At 42.6% G+C, this 13,489-nt stretch overlaps 1 protein-coding gene across 13 annotated transcripts; it reads left to right on the top strand.

Annotated features, from left to right (window-relative positions):
* The first annotated feature begins 9,606 nt into the window (after positions 1-9,606).
* Positions 9,607-13,179, top strand: LOC119287211. Of its 13 annotated transcripts, none has more exons than XR_005140781.1 (5): positions 9,624-10,047; positions 10,171-10,257; positions 10,366-10,745; positions 12,003-12,688; positions 12,902-13,179. XR_005140781.1 is itself a non-coding variant. In XM_037566734.1 (4 exons), the coding sequence occupies exons 1-3, from the start codon at positions 9,609-9,611 to the stop codon at positions 12,615-12,617; spliced, it is 543 nt and encodes a 180-aa protein (XP_037422631.1). In that variant the 5' UTR covers positions 9,607-9,608; the 3' UTR covers positions 12,618-12,688; positions 12,902-13,179. The 13 variants fall into 13 exon arrangements, 2 of the variants coding, with proteins under 2 accessions (XP_037422631.1, XP_037422632.1); XR_005140778.1 differs by having other exon boundaries at positions 9,630-10,047; positions 10,366-11,128; XR_005140779.1 differs by having other exon boundaries at positions 9,639-10,047; positions 11,018-12,688.
* Positions 13,180-13,489: the final 310 nt, after the last annotated feature.

Here is a 13,489-nt window from a genome sequence, read left to right as displayed (position 1 = left end):
TTTTTTTGAAGTGTTTTCTTATATAGAATCCACCTTTAGTACCGGTTGGAGCCACCAACAAATACTAAAGGTCTGTTTTGGCTAGGCGAAGCGGCGGGAACCGCACCCCCTTTAGTACCGGGTCGTGGCACCAACTGGTACTAAAGGCCCCCCCTTTAGTACCAGTTGGAGCCACGACCCGGTACTAAAGGGTGTGCGCTGCCAGGCGAGGGGCGCAAAAGTTTAGTCCCACCTCGCTAGCCGAGGGGCACTCACACCTACTTATAAGCCCCGCCGTCGCTGCTGTCTCGAGCTCCTCTCTTAAGCAGGCCTTCTGGGCCTACCTCTTCTGCGATGCCCTGTTGGGCCTACTGGGCTAGTGGGCCTACATCCTGGCCCAACTAGAATTTGGGTTTCTAGTCGTATGCAGGCCGCTGTGGCCCAGTAGGTGGGCTTTTTTTTATTTTTTGCTTTATTTATTTTTGTTTTATTTATTTTAGAGTTGTTTTTTTGCTGTATTTAGAGTTTGTTTGTGAATATTTTTGCTTTAGGTACAAAAAATTACAAACTTTCTGTTAGTACCGATAGTTTACAAATTTGAATAGTTTAAATTTTGAATTATTTGAAATTTGTGTGAATCACTAGTTTGTGAATAACTTAACTTTGAAAATAGATTTTTGATTCTTTTTTCTTATGTTTAATATTAGTGTGTTTTATCATTATATTCAATTTGGTAATGCTTAGGTTATTTAAAAAATGAAATGCCTTTGTAACGGATGAGTTTTCGTCCGAAACCCTGATACTTCGAAAGAGATTGTCCATTTTGTACACGAAGTGCATCCAATTTTTGCGGTAACCCTCTCTACTTTTTTGCACATGCTATGTGGGTGAAATTATGATACCATGCCAACTTTCAACCTTTTCTGAGTTCATTTGAAATGCTTTTCAATTTCAGGGTCATTTAGCTGAAAAAATCAGTAAATGTATGAAAGAATTTGCTTGCACATAAAATTTCTTCGCGTTTCAAATGCCAAAACACATAACTAGCTACCCTAACTATTACAGAGATTCCCTCCTGGGTGTGAAACACAGAAGAAAGTGATGATAGTGAAGCCGATCACATCCCAGATCTTTGGATGTGAAACTTTTTCTTCGCGTGTGTCCCTTTGCGCCGTAGCCATGGAAAGTCTTCATCATTTAACTGGATGCTCGGGTCAATATTCACTGTGAATGGAGCAATTTCATCAAACTTTTCATAATCTCCTGACATGTCTGTTTTGTCATCCACTCCCACAATGTTTCTCTTCCCAGAAAGAACTATGTGCCGCTTTGGCTCATCGTACGATGCATTCGCTTCCTTATCTTTTCTTTTTCTCGGCTTGGTAGACATGTCCTTCACATAGAAAACCTGTGCCACATCATTGGCTAGGACGAATGGTTCATCTGCATACGCAAGATTGTTGAGATCCACTGTTGTCATTCCGTATTGCGGGTCTTCCGTTACCCCGCCTCATGTCATATTGACCCATTTGCACCGAAACAAAGGGACCTTCAAACCACGTCGATAGTCAAGTTCCCATATGTCCTGTATATAACCATAATATGTTTCATTTCCCGTCTTGGTTTCTGCATCAAAACAGACACCACTATTTTGGTTGGTGCTCTTCTTATCTTGGGTGATCATGTAAAATGTATAACCATTTATCTCGTGCCCTTTGAAAGTCATTATATTCGAAGATGGTAACTGGGACAGCAAGTACAGGTCATCTTCAATAGAGGCGTCATGCATGGTACGTGTCTGCAACCAGCTGGCAAAACTTCTGGTTTGTTCACGTGTAATCCAGTCATCAGACCGCTCCGGGTGTTTGGGGCGTAGCAAATTCTTGTGTTCATCCATATACGGAGCCACCAAGATGGAATTCTGTAGAACTGTATAGTATGCTTCAGTGAGAGAATGTCCGTCCATACATATTATTTGTTCCCCTCCTAGCGTGCCTTTTCCATCCAGTCTGCCCTTATGCCGCGATTCAGGAACACCAATCGGCTTAAGGTCAGGAATAAAGTCAATACAAGACTCAATGACCTCCTCATTTTCATGGCCCTTGGAGATGCTTCCTTCTGGCCTAGCACGGTTATGAACATATTTCTTTAAGACTCCCATGAACCTCTCAAAGGGGAACATATTGTGTAGAAATACAGGACCCAAAATGTTAATCTCTTCACATAGGTGAACTAGGACATGCGTCATGATGTTGAAGAAGAATGGTGGGAACACCGACTCGAAACTGACAAGACATTGCACCAAATCATTCTCTAACCTTGGTATGATTTCTGGATTGATTACCTTCTGAGAGATTGCATTGAGGAATGCACATAGCTTCACAATGGCTAATCGAATGTTTTCCGGTAGAAGCCCCCTCAATGCAACCGGAAGCAGTTGCGTCATAATCACGTGACAGTCATGAGACTTTAGGTTCTGGAACTTTTTCTCTGCCATGTTTATTATTCCCTTTATATTCGACGAGAAGCTAGACGGTACCTTAATGCTGAGCAGGCATTCAAAGAAGATTTCCTTCTCTTCTTTGGTAAGAGCGTAGCTTGCATGACCCTGATGTATGCCGTCTTTTCCGTGCATACGTTGCTGGTCCTCCCGTGCCTCAAGTGTATCTTTTGTCTTCCCATACACGCCCAAGAAGCCAAGCAGGGTCACACAAAGATTCTTCGTCACGTGCATCACGTCGATTGCGGAGCGGACCTCTAGGTCTTTCCAATAGGACATGTCCCAAAATATAGATTTCTTCTTCCACATGTGTGCGCGTCCGTCAGCGTCATTCGGAACAGGTTGTCCACCAGGACCCTTTCCAAAGACCACCTTCAAATCCTTGACCATATCATGTACATCAGCACTAGTACGGTGGCGAGGCTTCGTCCGGTGATCGTCCTCACCTTTGAAATGCTTGTCTTTCTTTCTTACGGGATGCCTGCTCGAAAGAAATCGACGATGTCCCAGGTACACATTCTTCTTACAATTAGCCAAATATATACTGTCGGTATCGTCCAAACAGTGCGTGCATGCGCGGTATCCCTTGTTGTTTGTCCTGAAAGGTTACTGAGAGCAGGCCAATCATTGATGGTCACGAACAGCAATGCCTTTAGGTCAAATTCTTCCCCCATGTGCTCATCCCACGCACGTACACCTGTGAGAGTTCTTCAACTAATGGCCTTAGGTACACATCAATGTCATTGCCGGGTTGCTTAGGGCCTTGGATGAGCACTGACATCATAATGAACTTCCGCTTCATGCATAACCAAGGAGGAAGGTTATACAAACATAGAGTCACAGGCCAGGTGCTATGGTTGCTGCTCTGCTCCCCAAAAGGATTAATGCCATCTGCGCTTAGACCAAACCATACGTTCCTTGCGTCATCTGCAAACTCCTTCCCGTACTTCCTTTCGATTTCTCCACTGCGACCCGTCAGCGGGTACTCTCAACTTTCCGTCTTTCTTACGGTCTTCTCTGTGCCATCGCATCTCCTTGGCATGCTCTTTGTTTTGGAACAAACGTTTTAACCGTGGTATTATAGGAGCATACCACATCACCTTGGCAGGAATCTTCTTCCTGGGGCGCTCTCCCTCGACATCACCAGGGTCATCGCGGCTGATCTTATAGCGCAATGCACAGCATACTGGGCAAGCGTTCAAATCCTCGTACTCACCGCGGTAGAGGATGCAATCATTAGGGCATGCATGTATCTTCTGCACCTCTAACCCTAGAGGGCAGACAGCCTTCTTTGCTTCGTATGTACTCTCGGGCAATTCGTTGTCCTTTGGAAGCATATTCTTTATCATTACCAGCAACTTTCCAAATTCCTTGTCAGATACACCATTCTCTGCCTTCCATTGTAGCAATTCTAGTATGGTGCCCAGCTTTTTCTTGTCACCTACGCAATTCGGGTACAACAATTTTTTGTGATCCTCTAACATGCGCTGCAACTTCTTCTTCTCCAAATCACTTGCGCAGTTTCTCTTTGCATCGGCAATGGCCCGACCTAGATCATCAACGGGCTCATCCGATGCCTCTTCTTCAGCTTTTTCTCGCATTGCCGGCTCAACTTCTTCCCACATTACCGGCTCAGCTTCTTCCCTCATTGTTGTATCATCGTATTCAGGGAACCCATGGCCAGGATAGCTGTCGTCATCCTCTTCTTCTTCATTGTCTTCCATCATAACCCCTCTTTCTCCATGCTTGGTCCAAACATTATAGTGGGGCATGAAACCGGACTCAAACAGGTGGACGTGAATGGTTCTTGACGTAGAGTAACTGTGACCATTCTTACAGCCAGCACATGGACAAGGCATAAAACCATCCGCACGCTTGTTTGCCTCAGCCGCAAGCAGAAAAGTACGCACGCCATTAATGAACTCGGGAGAGCATCGGTCATCGTACATCCATTGCCGGCTCATCTTCAATACACAACACCGAAAACACCAAATTAATACAATACATAAAGTTCATACATAAAGATCATACAACACTTAAATGCAACAAACAAATAACTCTCTAGCTAAAGAATTTAAATGCAACAACAAATGCGATCAAGATCGCAACTAAGGTAACAATTGATCCAACAGCATAATGATACCAAGCCTCACTATGAATGGCATATTTTCTAATCTTTCTGATCTTCAAGCGCATTTTCTCCATCTTAATCTAGTGATCATCGACGACATCGGCAACATGCAACTCCAATTCCATCTTCTCCCCCTCAATTCTTTTCAATTTTTCCTTCAAATCCTCGTTTTCTCTTTCAACTAAATTTAACCTCTCGACAATAGGGTCGGTTGGAATTTCCAGTTCAACTACCTCCTACATACAAATATCTATGTCAACTTGATGGGCATAATTTGTCATAAACACGAAATGCAATGAATAGTTTTAAAAGAGAATATACCACATCCGAATCATAACCCGGACGAGGGCCGACGGGGACGGATATCAAAACCATGGCACTATGTATAACAAACAACGTATGTGTAAGATAATTATACGAGTAACTATATATCCAAATCACACAAACATCAATTTTTTATATAAAACTTCATGAACAAGAGGCTCACCACAAGGTGGTGCCGGCGACGGGATGTTGCGAGCGATCGACGGTGGTTACGACGGAGATTTAGAAGGTACTAAGTAAACCACACCTACATATGCAAACTAAGTGTTATTTTTGATCTCAAATTGCATATAAATCAAATACTAGCACATATGTATAATTCCTCCCAAATTACTAAACTCAAAAATCAAACACTATATAAAGCATTGCACGAGCTAATCTAGCAATGAGAGATGAAAGGACAAAGTTGCTAATCTTTGTGATCATTTGAATGGATGGGGGCCTTCAAATCTTGACAAATTTTGGGAAAAATGTGTGATGAGCTTGAGAGGAAGAGGGAAAAGAACAGAGAGGAGAGGGGAAAGGGGAAGAACAGAGCGAGCTCGGGTGGATGAAGGGTCTATGTAGGACGACCTTTAGTACCGGTTCGTGATACGACCCGGTACTAAAGGTGCTGGAGGGGCCCCGGACTGACAACATCCTGCCACCACTCACTTTAGTACTAAAGGTTCGCCACGAACCGGTACTAATGAGAGCGGCCGGCTAGCCGTTGGAACCGGCACTAATGCACACATTAGTGCCGGCTCAAATTCAAACCGGCACTAATGTGCTTCACATTTGACCCTTTTTCTACTAGTGTGAACCGGAAATTCAAACCGACCCTATTGTCAAGAGGTTAAATTTAGTTGAAGAAGAAAACAATTACTTGAAGGAAATAATAGAAAAAATTGAGGAGGAGAAGATGATATTGGAGTTGCATGTTGCGGATGTCGTCGATGATCACAAGATCAAGATGGATGCAATGTAGTTAAAGATCAGAAATATTAGAAAATATGCCACTCATACCGAGGCTTGGTATCATTATGCTGTTGGATCAATTGTTACCTTGGTTGTGATTATGATCGCATTTGTTGTTGCATTGAAAGGTTTTACATAGTTTCAATGTATGGTTTAACTAGATGCTCTAGAGAGGTATATGTTGTTCAATGAGAACTATGTATGTACTTTGTTTTTAATGTGATGATGAACTTCTATTAATTTGGTCACTTATCTATCCATGTGAATCTGTAATGGTTTTTGACACACATAATTATATATAATGCATACAGGGCATCCAGTTTTTCCCGTAACCCTCTCAACTTTTTAGCATATGCTATGTGAGTAAAATGATGATACCATGCCAACTTTCAACCATTTCAGAGTTCATCTGTAGTGCTTTTCAATTTCAGGATCATTTAGCTCAAAAAAATTAGTAAATGCATGAAAAATAACAAATGAAGTCAGAAAGGGTTGAAAATTGATGATGTGGCTTTGAATGTTGCATTTTGAACACATAAAAAGTCTGGAGTTTTAAAAAATGAAATCCCTTTGTAACAGATGAGTTTCGTCCGAAACCCTGATACTTTGAAAGAGATTGTCCATTTTGTATATGAAGTGCATCCAATTTTTCCCGTAACCATCTCAACTTTTTAGCACATGCTATGTGGGTGAAATGATGATACCATGCCTACTTTCAACCTTTTCAGAGTTCATTTGTAGTGCTTTTCAATTTCAGGGTCATTTAGCTAAAAAATAAGTAAATGCATGAAAAATAACAAATGAAGTCAGAAAGGGTTGAAAATTTATGATGTGGCTTTGAATGATGCATTTTGAACTCACAAAAAGTCTGGAGTTCAAATAAGTTCAAAAAATGAAATCCCTTTGTAACATATGAGTTTTCATCCGAAACCTACTTCCGAAGAGATTGCCCGTTTTGTACATGAAGTGCATCTAGTTTTTGCCGTAACCCTCTCAATTTTTTAGCACATGCTATGTGGGTGAAATGATGATACGATGCCAACTTTCAACCTTTTCAAAGTTCATTTGTAGTGCTTTCCAATTTCAAGGTCATTTAGTGCAAAAAGAATGAACTAATAGCAAAAATAATGAACTTAAAATAATCAATTAAAATATTATGTTATGATCAACTAAAACAAAACTATAATATTCTCCAATAGAAAAAACAATCAGCTAAAAAGTTTTTATAAAACTCTAATAGCAAAAGGAATCAACTAAAAAGCTTTTATAAACCTCTAGTATTTTTTAAACTAAAGTTATATAAAATTTATGCAACTAAAAGCATGAAAGAATTATCAAAACATGAAAAGCAGAACGAATTATCATAAGGATTTTTTTGTTATAAACTTTAGTAGCAAAAAGAATTTTCATAAAGAACTTTTTTGATAGAAACTAAAATAACAAAATCTGTTTTTGAATATAATGATAAAACGCACTAATATTAAATACCAGGAAAAATAATCACTCAAAATATATTTTTATAGTGAAGTTATTCACAAACCAATGATTCACACAAATTTTTAAAAAAATTGGAAACTAATGGCACTAACAGAAAGTTTATAATTATTCTGACCTAAAAGCAAAAGAATAAAAAATAAAATAAAAATCAAAAGAAAATAAATAATTCAAAAAACAAAAAAAACACTGAAAAAAATAAAAACCTACGGGCCACACGGCCTGCATACGACTAGAAACCCATCTGTACATGGGCCATGATGCAGGCCCATAGGCCCAATAGGCCCGACATGGCAGTGACAAGGGTAGGCAAGTACTGCCTGCATATTAGAGAGGAGCTCAGCATCTGAGCCGCAACGCAGCTTATAAACAGGTGCTGAGCTCTCTTAGCTAGTGAGGTGGGACTAAACTCCCACCACACCATCGCTGTGCCACCCTTTGGTCCCGGTTGGTGGGACGGACCGATACAAATACCCCCCTTTGGTCTCGGTTCGTGCCACCAACCGGGACCAAAGGGGTGTATTGGTCCCAGTTAGTGCTACGAACCGGGACCAAAGGTGTGGCTATATAAGCCAACACTTAATTTGCCCAACTGCTCCCATTCTCCCCCGACGCCGCAGGCTACTCCTCGTCGCCGTCGCCGCGCCCTGCCTCGACGCCGTCTGACGCCGCCAGCCGCCCGTCCTCTGCCCCGACGCCACCTAACTTCACCGCCACCGACGCCCTCGACGCCAACTGCCCCGACGCCGGCGCCGCTCCCCACGCCCATGCGCGCGCCCGCCCCGACGCCGCCCGCCGTGCCCTGCCACCCCCTGTGAGTACCTGCCTCGCACCCGTGCCCTGCCTCGCTTCCACACCCCTGCCCTGCCTCGCGCACCTGCGCCCCTGCCCTGCCACGCCGGTGCCGCCGCTGCCATGCCCCTCTGCCCGGCCGGCCCCTAGATTTCCTTTATTTTTTGTTATATATATATGCTATTTTTTAGATGTTCTTATATGCTGTTTTCAGATGTTTTTAGTTGTTCATAAAAGAAATTTAGATGTAGGTATGTATGTGTGAGGGATCATATATGTATTTTTTTAGATGTATTTTTTAGATGTTCTTATATGCTGTTTTCAGATGTTTTTTGTATGTATGTATGTATGTATGTATGTATGTATGAGGGATCATATATGTTATTCGATCTTCTCCTCTATTCCTTTTTTCTTCTCCTCTTTTTTCTTCTTCTTCGTCTTCTTATTTTTTATCGGGTATGTCGTTGTTGATATACTCCCTCCCCGATAACTTCAACATGATGGGGGGGGGGGTCGATATACCCCCTCCCCAATAACTTCGACATGAGGGGGGCGGGAAGGGGGTCGACGAGGGTTCAAGGGGGCGAGGGTTGGGAACTAGTTAGGGTAGAGGGTCGAGGGTCGCCGAGGGTTCGAGGGTCGTCGAGGGGCCGAGGGGTCGAGAGGTTGCCTAGCTAGTGTCAAAGTATTGAAGAAATCCGTGGCTTTTGCATATGAGCCCTTGAAGCATTGCTGAGGCCACCCAAATTTACCAAGTTAAAAGAGCGTTGTCGTTGAGGCCACCCGAACCCTTGAAGCATTGTCGAGGCCACCCCAAACCCTAGAGAAGCGTCAAGACCACTAATATGATTCCTTGTTGTGATTAGGTAGCTAGGTCTACGTTTGCCACTAATATATCCACCCGCTGTCATGTTTGTATAATAATTTCCATGTTGTAATATTTGCAGAAACAATGGAGTACGGACGAGACGAGGCATCAGAAGAGGTGTTGGGGGACATAATCTTACCCGGAGGTGATGTCTTGTTTTATCTTAACGACAATGATGGTCTAGAAGGACAGGGTGAAAAAGTAGGCTACGGTGATCGAACAATGGAGGAGGAAAGACATGATTATGATGGCTCCGGTGACCGAATGCCGGTGCAAGAAGGAGACCGTGATGATGGCTCCGGCGACCGAACAGAGTCCGGCCAGGTATACACACACACACACCCACTATATTAGACACCCTGTGTGAGGAATTACTTATTTCTCACCCTAGTCCAGCGACCGAGCCTGATGTTTTCTCTACGCCCAATGAAGCAGTTGGTAGTCTCTGTCGGTCAATTTTCGTCCCACCACTTTTGTCCGGTTTTTTTTCGTCCGTTAACCTTCGTAGATTTTTTTGGTTCCGTCCACCACCTCACCTCCGCTGGTTTTAGCGTCGCGACAGAATGAATCCCTCGCTAGCCCTACCTCCTCTCCCGTCTCCAGTCGCAGCCGCCGCCGCCACCGCACCCCAATCCAACCCCGCCGCCGGCGATCTCCTCGCCCCCCTGTGCCGTCGCCCCCAACCTTCTATTCCTCTCCCAAGGGAAGGGAAGGGAAGGCAAGACAAGGGAAGGGAGAGGGAGCGCCCAGATCCACGGCGGCATCAGCGCGCCGTCCTCCACCTGATCCGCGTCCATCCACAGATGGGAGCTAATCGGCGCAGGAAATCCCCGTCCCCGCGTCCGAGCCCCGCCACCCTCCGCAACGGCTCGACCGCCCATCGACGCGCTGCCCCCGCGGCGCCCGACCAGTTTGGCTCTCGCGGCTGGTGGACGCGCCCTTGCTGTTGCCGACGCCGGCTCGCTGTGCCGCACTGGCCCTCACAAGCGTCTTCTGTCAATGGTTACAACTCACGTTCCTCTCTATTTTCTCTTTGAATTTTCTTTTGAGCCGGTCAGGAAGCAAGAACATGTCGATTGACATGCCAATTGGAGATGATTTGAGGAATTTTTACGTGTTTGGTAGATGGACTTGAGAGGTCAAGGAGTTTCCATTGGGAGATCGGGACATGCTCCTCCATCTCCTCCGGTGGACGACATCCAACATCGCCAGGTAGATTACTGTTTTTGCAAATTCCAGTTCTTGATGTTTAAAACTGGATGATCTGCACCCAACCCCTCTATTGTTCTATTTCTGCTTAAATCTGATTTGGTTGTTCAGTTCATGCACTTATGGACTGAAGAAAAAAATGGAAATGAAGAAGAAAAGAATTGCAATATTATCATATGCGAGGTTTGCTTTTAACCTTGGTTCCTAACCAATATTTGCTTCATAATTCTGCCGAGAGATTCACACTGTCATTCATATTATGAATATAGTTCATAACCAGTATTCTCTTTTATCTAATTATATGTACAGAAAGGAGTAATCTGAAGTGAATTCATGCTATGTTAACAGTCTAACAAGCATCTTGGAGGTGTGAATGCTTTCTTGGGTCTGACAAGTAATCAATAATTGATGGTATACTGGGATTTTTCTCATACTTCTAGCACTTCCTCATTGACAATAAAGCAAGTAGTATCACAACAAAGGCTATCCAGGTATTTTTTTTTCAACTATAATCCTTCCAGCTTTAGGGACTGCTCAATTGGATCTGCACAATCCAACAAAATAAATGTGCATAGTGTCTGCGACACTTTCATTCGATCATCACGAAGGTAGTTGTAGGAGTAAAAAAGTATGTCATACTGTTTTTTCAGTTCAAGCCAAAAGGCTAGGACAGGTAATACTTGTTTTTACAGTACTTGTGCAAAAAGTATGTCATACTGTTTGCTCTAGATGATTTTGATGAATTTTACAACCTTATTTTCAGTTGTTTACCCCAAGAAATGGTCTGCTTTCATGGGGTTTATTGAATCCAGGAAAGAACTGTGAGTAGTAGCGAACCAGACATGAAAAGTTTCAGACAACTACGAAAACTCCGGTCAGTTTTGTCGGGATCTTGTGACACAGTTCCAGGACTCTATTGACTAAGGAAATGATATATATGTGTGATTTATCCTGTTAAAACTTTTAGTGTTCACTTAGGGGTGAGTGCAACCAGTAACTGAATTTAGACTACGAACTAGAGTATGACAGTAAAGTCAGGAGCATGATGGAGAACACGCGGGACACTGAGGACTAATGATCAACACTTAAATCTTGCTTTACATACAGTTCAGTTCCAAGTAGTCTGATACATAGATGGCGAGGGGAGTGCTGATTTGGGGTTGATTTTGGTAATTATATATTTTCCTTGATGGCTGTCATTTTGTTGTCCTACATGTGCTATATGATATGCATAACAACTTGAGAGCACCTTTGCTTCTCTTGATGTGCTTCGTCATACAGTTTTTTAAAGTGCACAAGCAAGCTTGCGAGTGATGACAACTACTATGACCTACAACCTTGAATCTAGGTTTTTGGGGTTGAACATAGGGGCACAGCGCACTCTCCCATCTAACCAGTGAAGCGTAATGAAGGAAAAGCTACAATATACAAATCGTCACCGTCATTCAGTTTGTCCAAAACTGAGAAAAGCTCTTTAAAAAAACTGGGAAAAGCTCACGTGATGGAATGAGATGAGATTTCAACATCATGATTGCGTTTTATAATTTGAACGACCAAAGTAGATGGTCCCGTCAGCCCGTGTTTGACAATATGAAGGGACAAACTTGTTGATCCATTATTTTGCCAGGAAAATACAATAATTCGGAGGGCTTAAATATGGATAATAGATCTGACATAATCTAGCAAGGTGAGTGACTCAATTGCACATGTGCAAAATGGAAGTTTAAACTTCCTTGAATCTCTTGTAGGGTTTGGGGGAGATTGTCAGCGAGCCACTGATGAAAGTCCTTTTGCGATGACAATGCTAGAGAAGATTTGAAAGATCTTGGTTGGCGTGGGGAAACTTGTGTATTCCTGGATGGGGGCGCCGTCCGGTGGCAGTGGGGTGTGGCAGTTGCCGCAGCTGGGCACAACCGGGAGTCCACCTATCCAGAACACCCAACTATTTCATCCGGTGAACTGCGAAGAGCTTCTGTGTGCGTCTCTGTTATATTTAACTACGACAGGCTTATGTTATCTTATCGCGAACTCATTTTTCAGTTTGTGCCCAACGTGACTGCATGTAAATATGTAATACAGCAATTTTGTTCTTCCTTTTTGTTGTTTGATTGACTCAGTATACCATCTCAAATGTCATTCCCTTTATAGCTAGCACATCATCTCCAAAGAATTTATTTAAGTTGAAATCCAGTAATTATATGTTGATCGCATAAGCAGGCTGATGGTGTCTTGGTCGAATTTTTTTATTCCTTCTCTATGGAACTAAAACTGTTCTTTCCTGAATATATTGGATCGCAAAGAACTAAACCTATGTACAATGTCTTTGGGCATATTCTGAATTTGCAGAATTAGCACAAATCTGAAAGCATATATGCAGCTCCCAGATGTTGCAGGCTAGAGGAAGGGCAGGCACTCATGCGATACCATGTATCTGGTAGTGGTTTCGTTCCCCAGACGCTATGCATTTATTGTCTGGTTTGTTCATATCTGTTAGCTCTATGTTAACCTTCTTTTAGTTACTTACCATGATTTTCTTTGTAAGAAACCCCAGAAATATATATAGGTGTATTTTCCTGTAAAGATGCTAAATTTTGTTGGTCTTATTTATGGGATAGCGAAACCATTTTTGTGTGCACTTAATTGTCAGGTTGGACGCGCCGGGTGTGGGGACACTGCAGGACATGTTTGATTATCATGTCAGTGAATTCTGGCGAGAATGAACCAAGTGAGCTTTTGTAGCTGGTCTATTCAAAATGGATGAACGGACCAGTTAGTGTACATATAAGTTTGCACTCTGTCTTCCTGCTCATTCGTGCAATGTGTTCATGGGAGACTTATTTTAGGAAAACATAAAATAATTTTTCTTTCTGTGCGTACTACTCCAGCTTTCAAGTGCCAGGCTTCAATAAATCTGAAATTTCTATCGCTCGATTTGCAGTGCTTATTTTACGGTTACCACTGGGAAATGCTTCCTTTTAATCATTTTTATCTGGTACACACCATTGTAAGTGTATTATTTAAGAAATCAAGTCCATTCTGGAAGAATATTCACTCATGATAGTTTTGAGATTCGGTAAAGCAGAATGTGTACATTCATTTTAAAATTGTCCAATGGATAATAGATTGTTCCGCGTAAAAGAAAATGATGCTTACAAAAAATTATGCTCGATTAGGATGTAACGATGAGTGATGCTACTTGGGATGATGCTCAATTAGGTAGAGGACACATCAATGG

Source organism: Triticum dicoccoides, chromosome 4A (genome assembly GCF_002162155.2).
Source record: "Triticum dicoccoides isolate Atlit2015 ecotype Zavitan chromosome 4A, WEW_v2.0, whole genome shotgun sequence".
In the NCBI taxonomy this organism is placed as follows: Eukaryota; Viridiplantae; Streptophyta; class Magnoliopsida; order Poales; family Poaceae; genus Triticum; species Triticum dicoccoides.
Note: the sequence above shows the minus strand (reverse complement) of the source record. Positions and strands in the feature narration are given on the sequence as shown.

Bases quoted from the DNA above. Each gene is read 5' to 3' on its own strand.
- LOC119287211 (XM_037566734.1), top strand. From the start codon at position 9,609: ATGAATCCCTCGCTAGCCCTACCTCCTCTCCCGTCTCCAGTCGCAGCC. The intron at 10,048-10,170 runs GTTACAACTCAC...CGTGTTTGGTAG, and splicing joins ACAAGCGTCTTCTGTCAATG to ATGGACTTGAGAGGTCAAGG.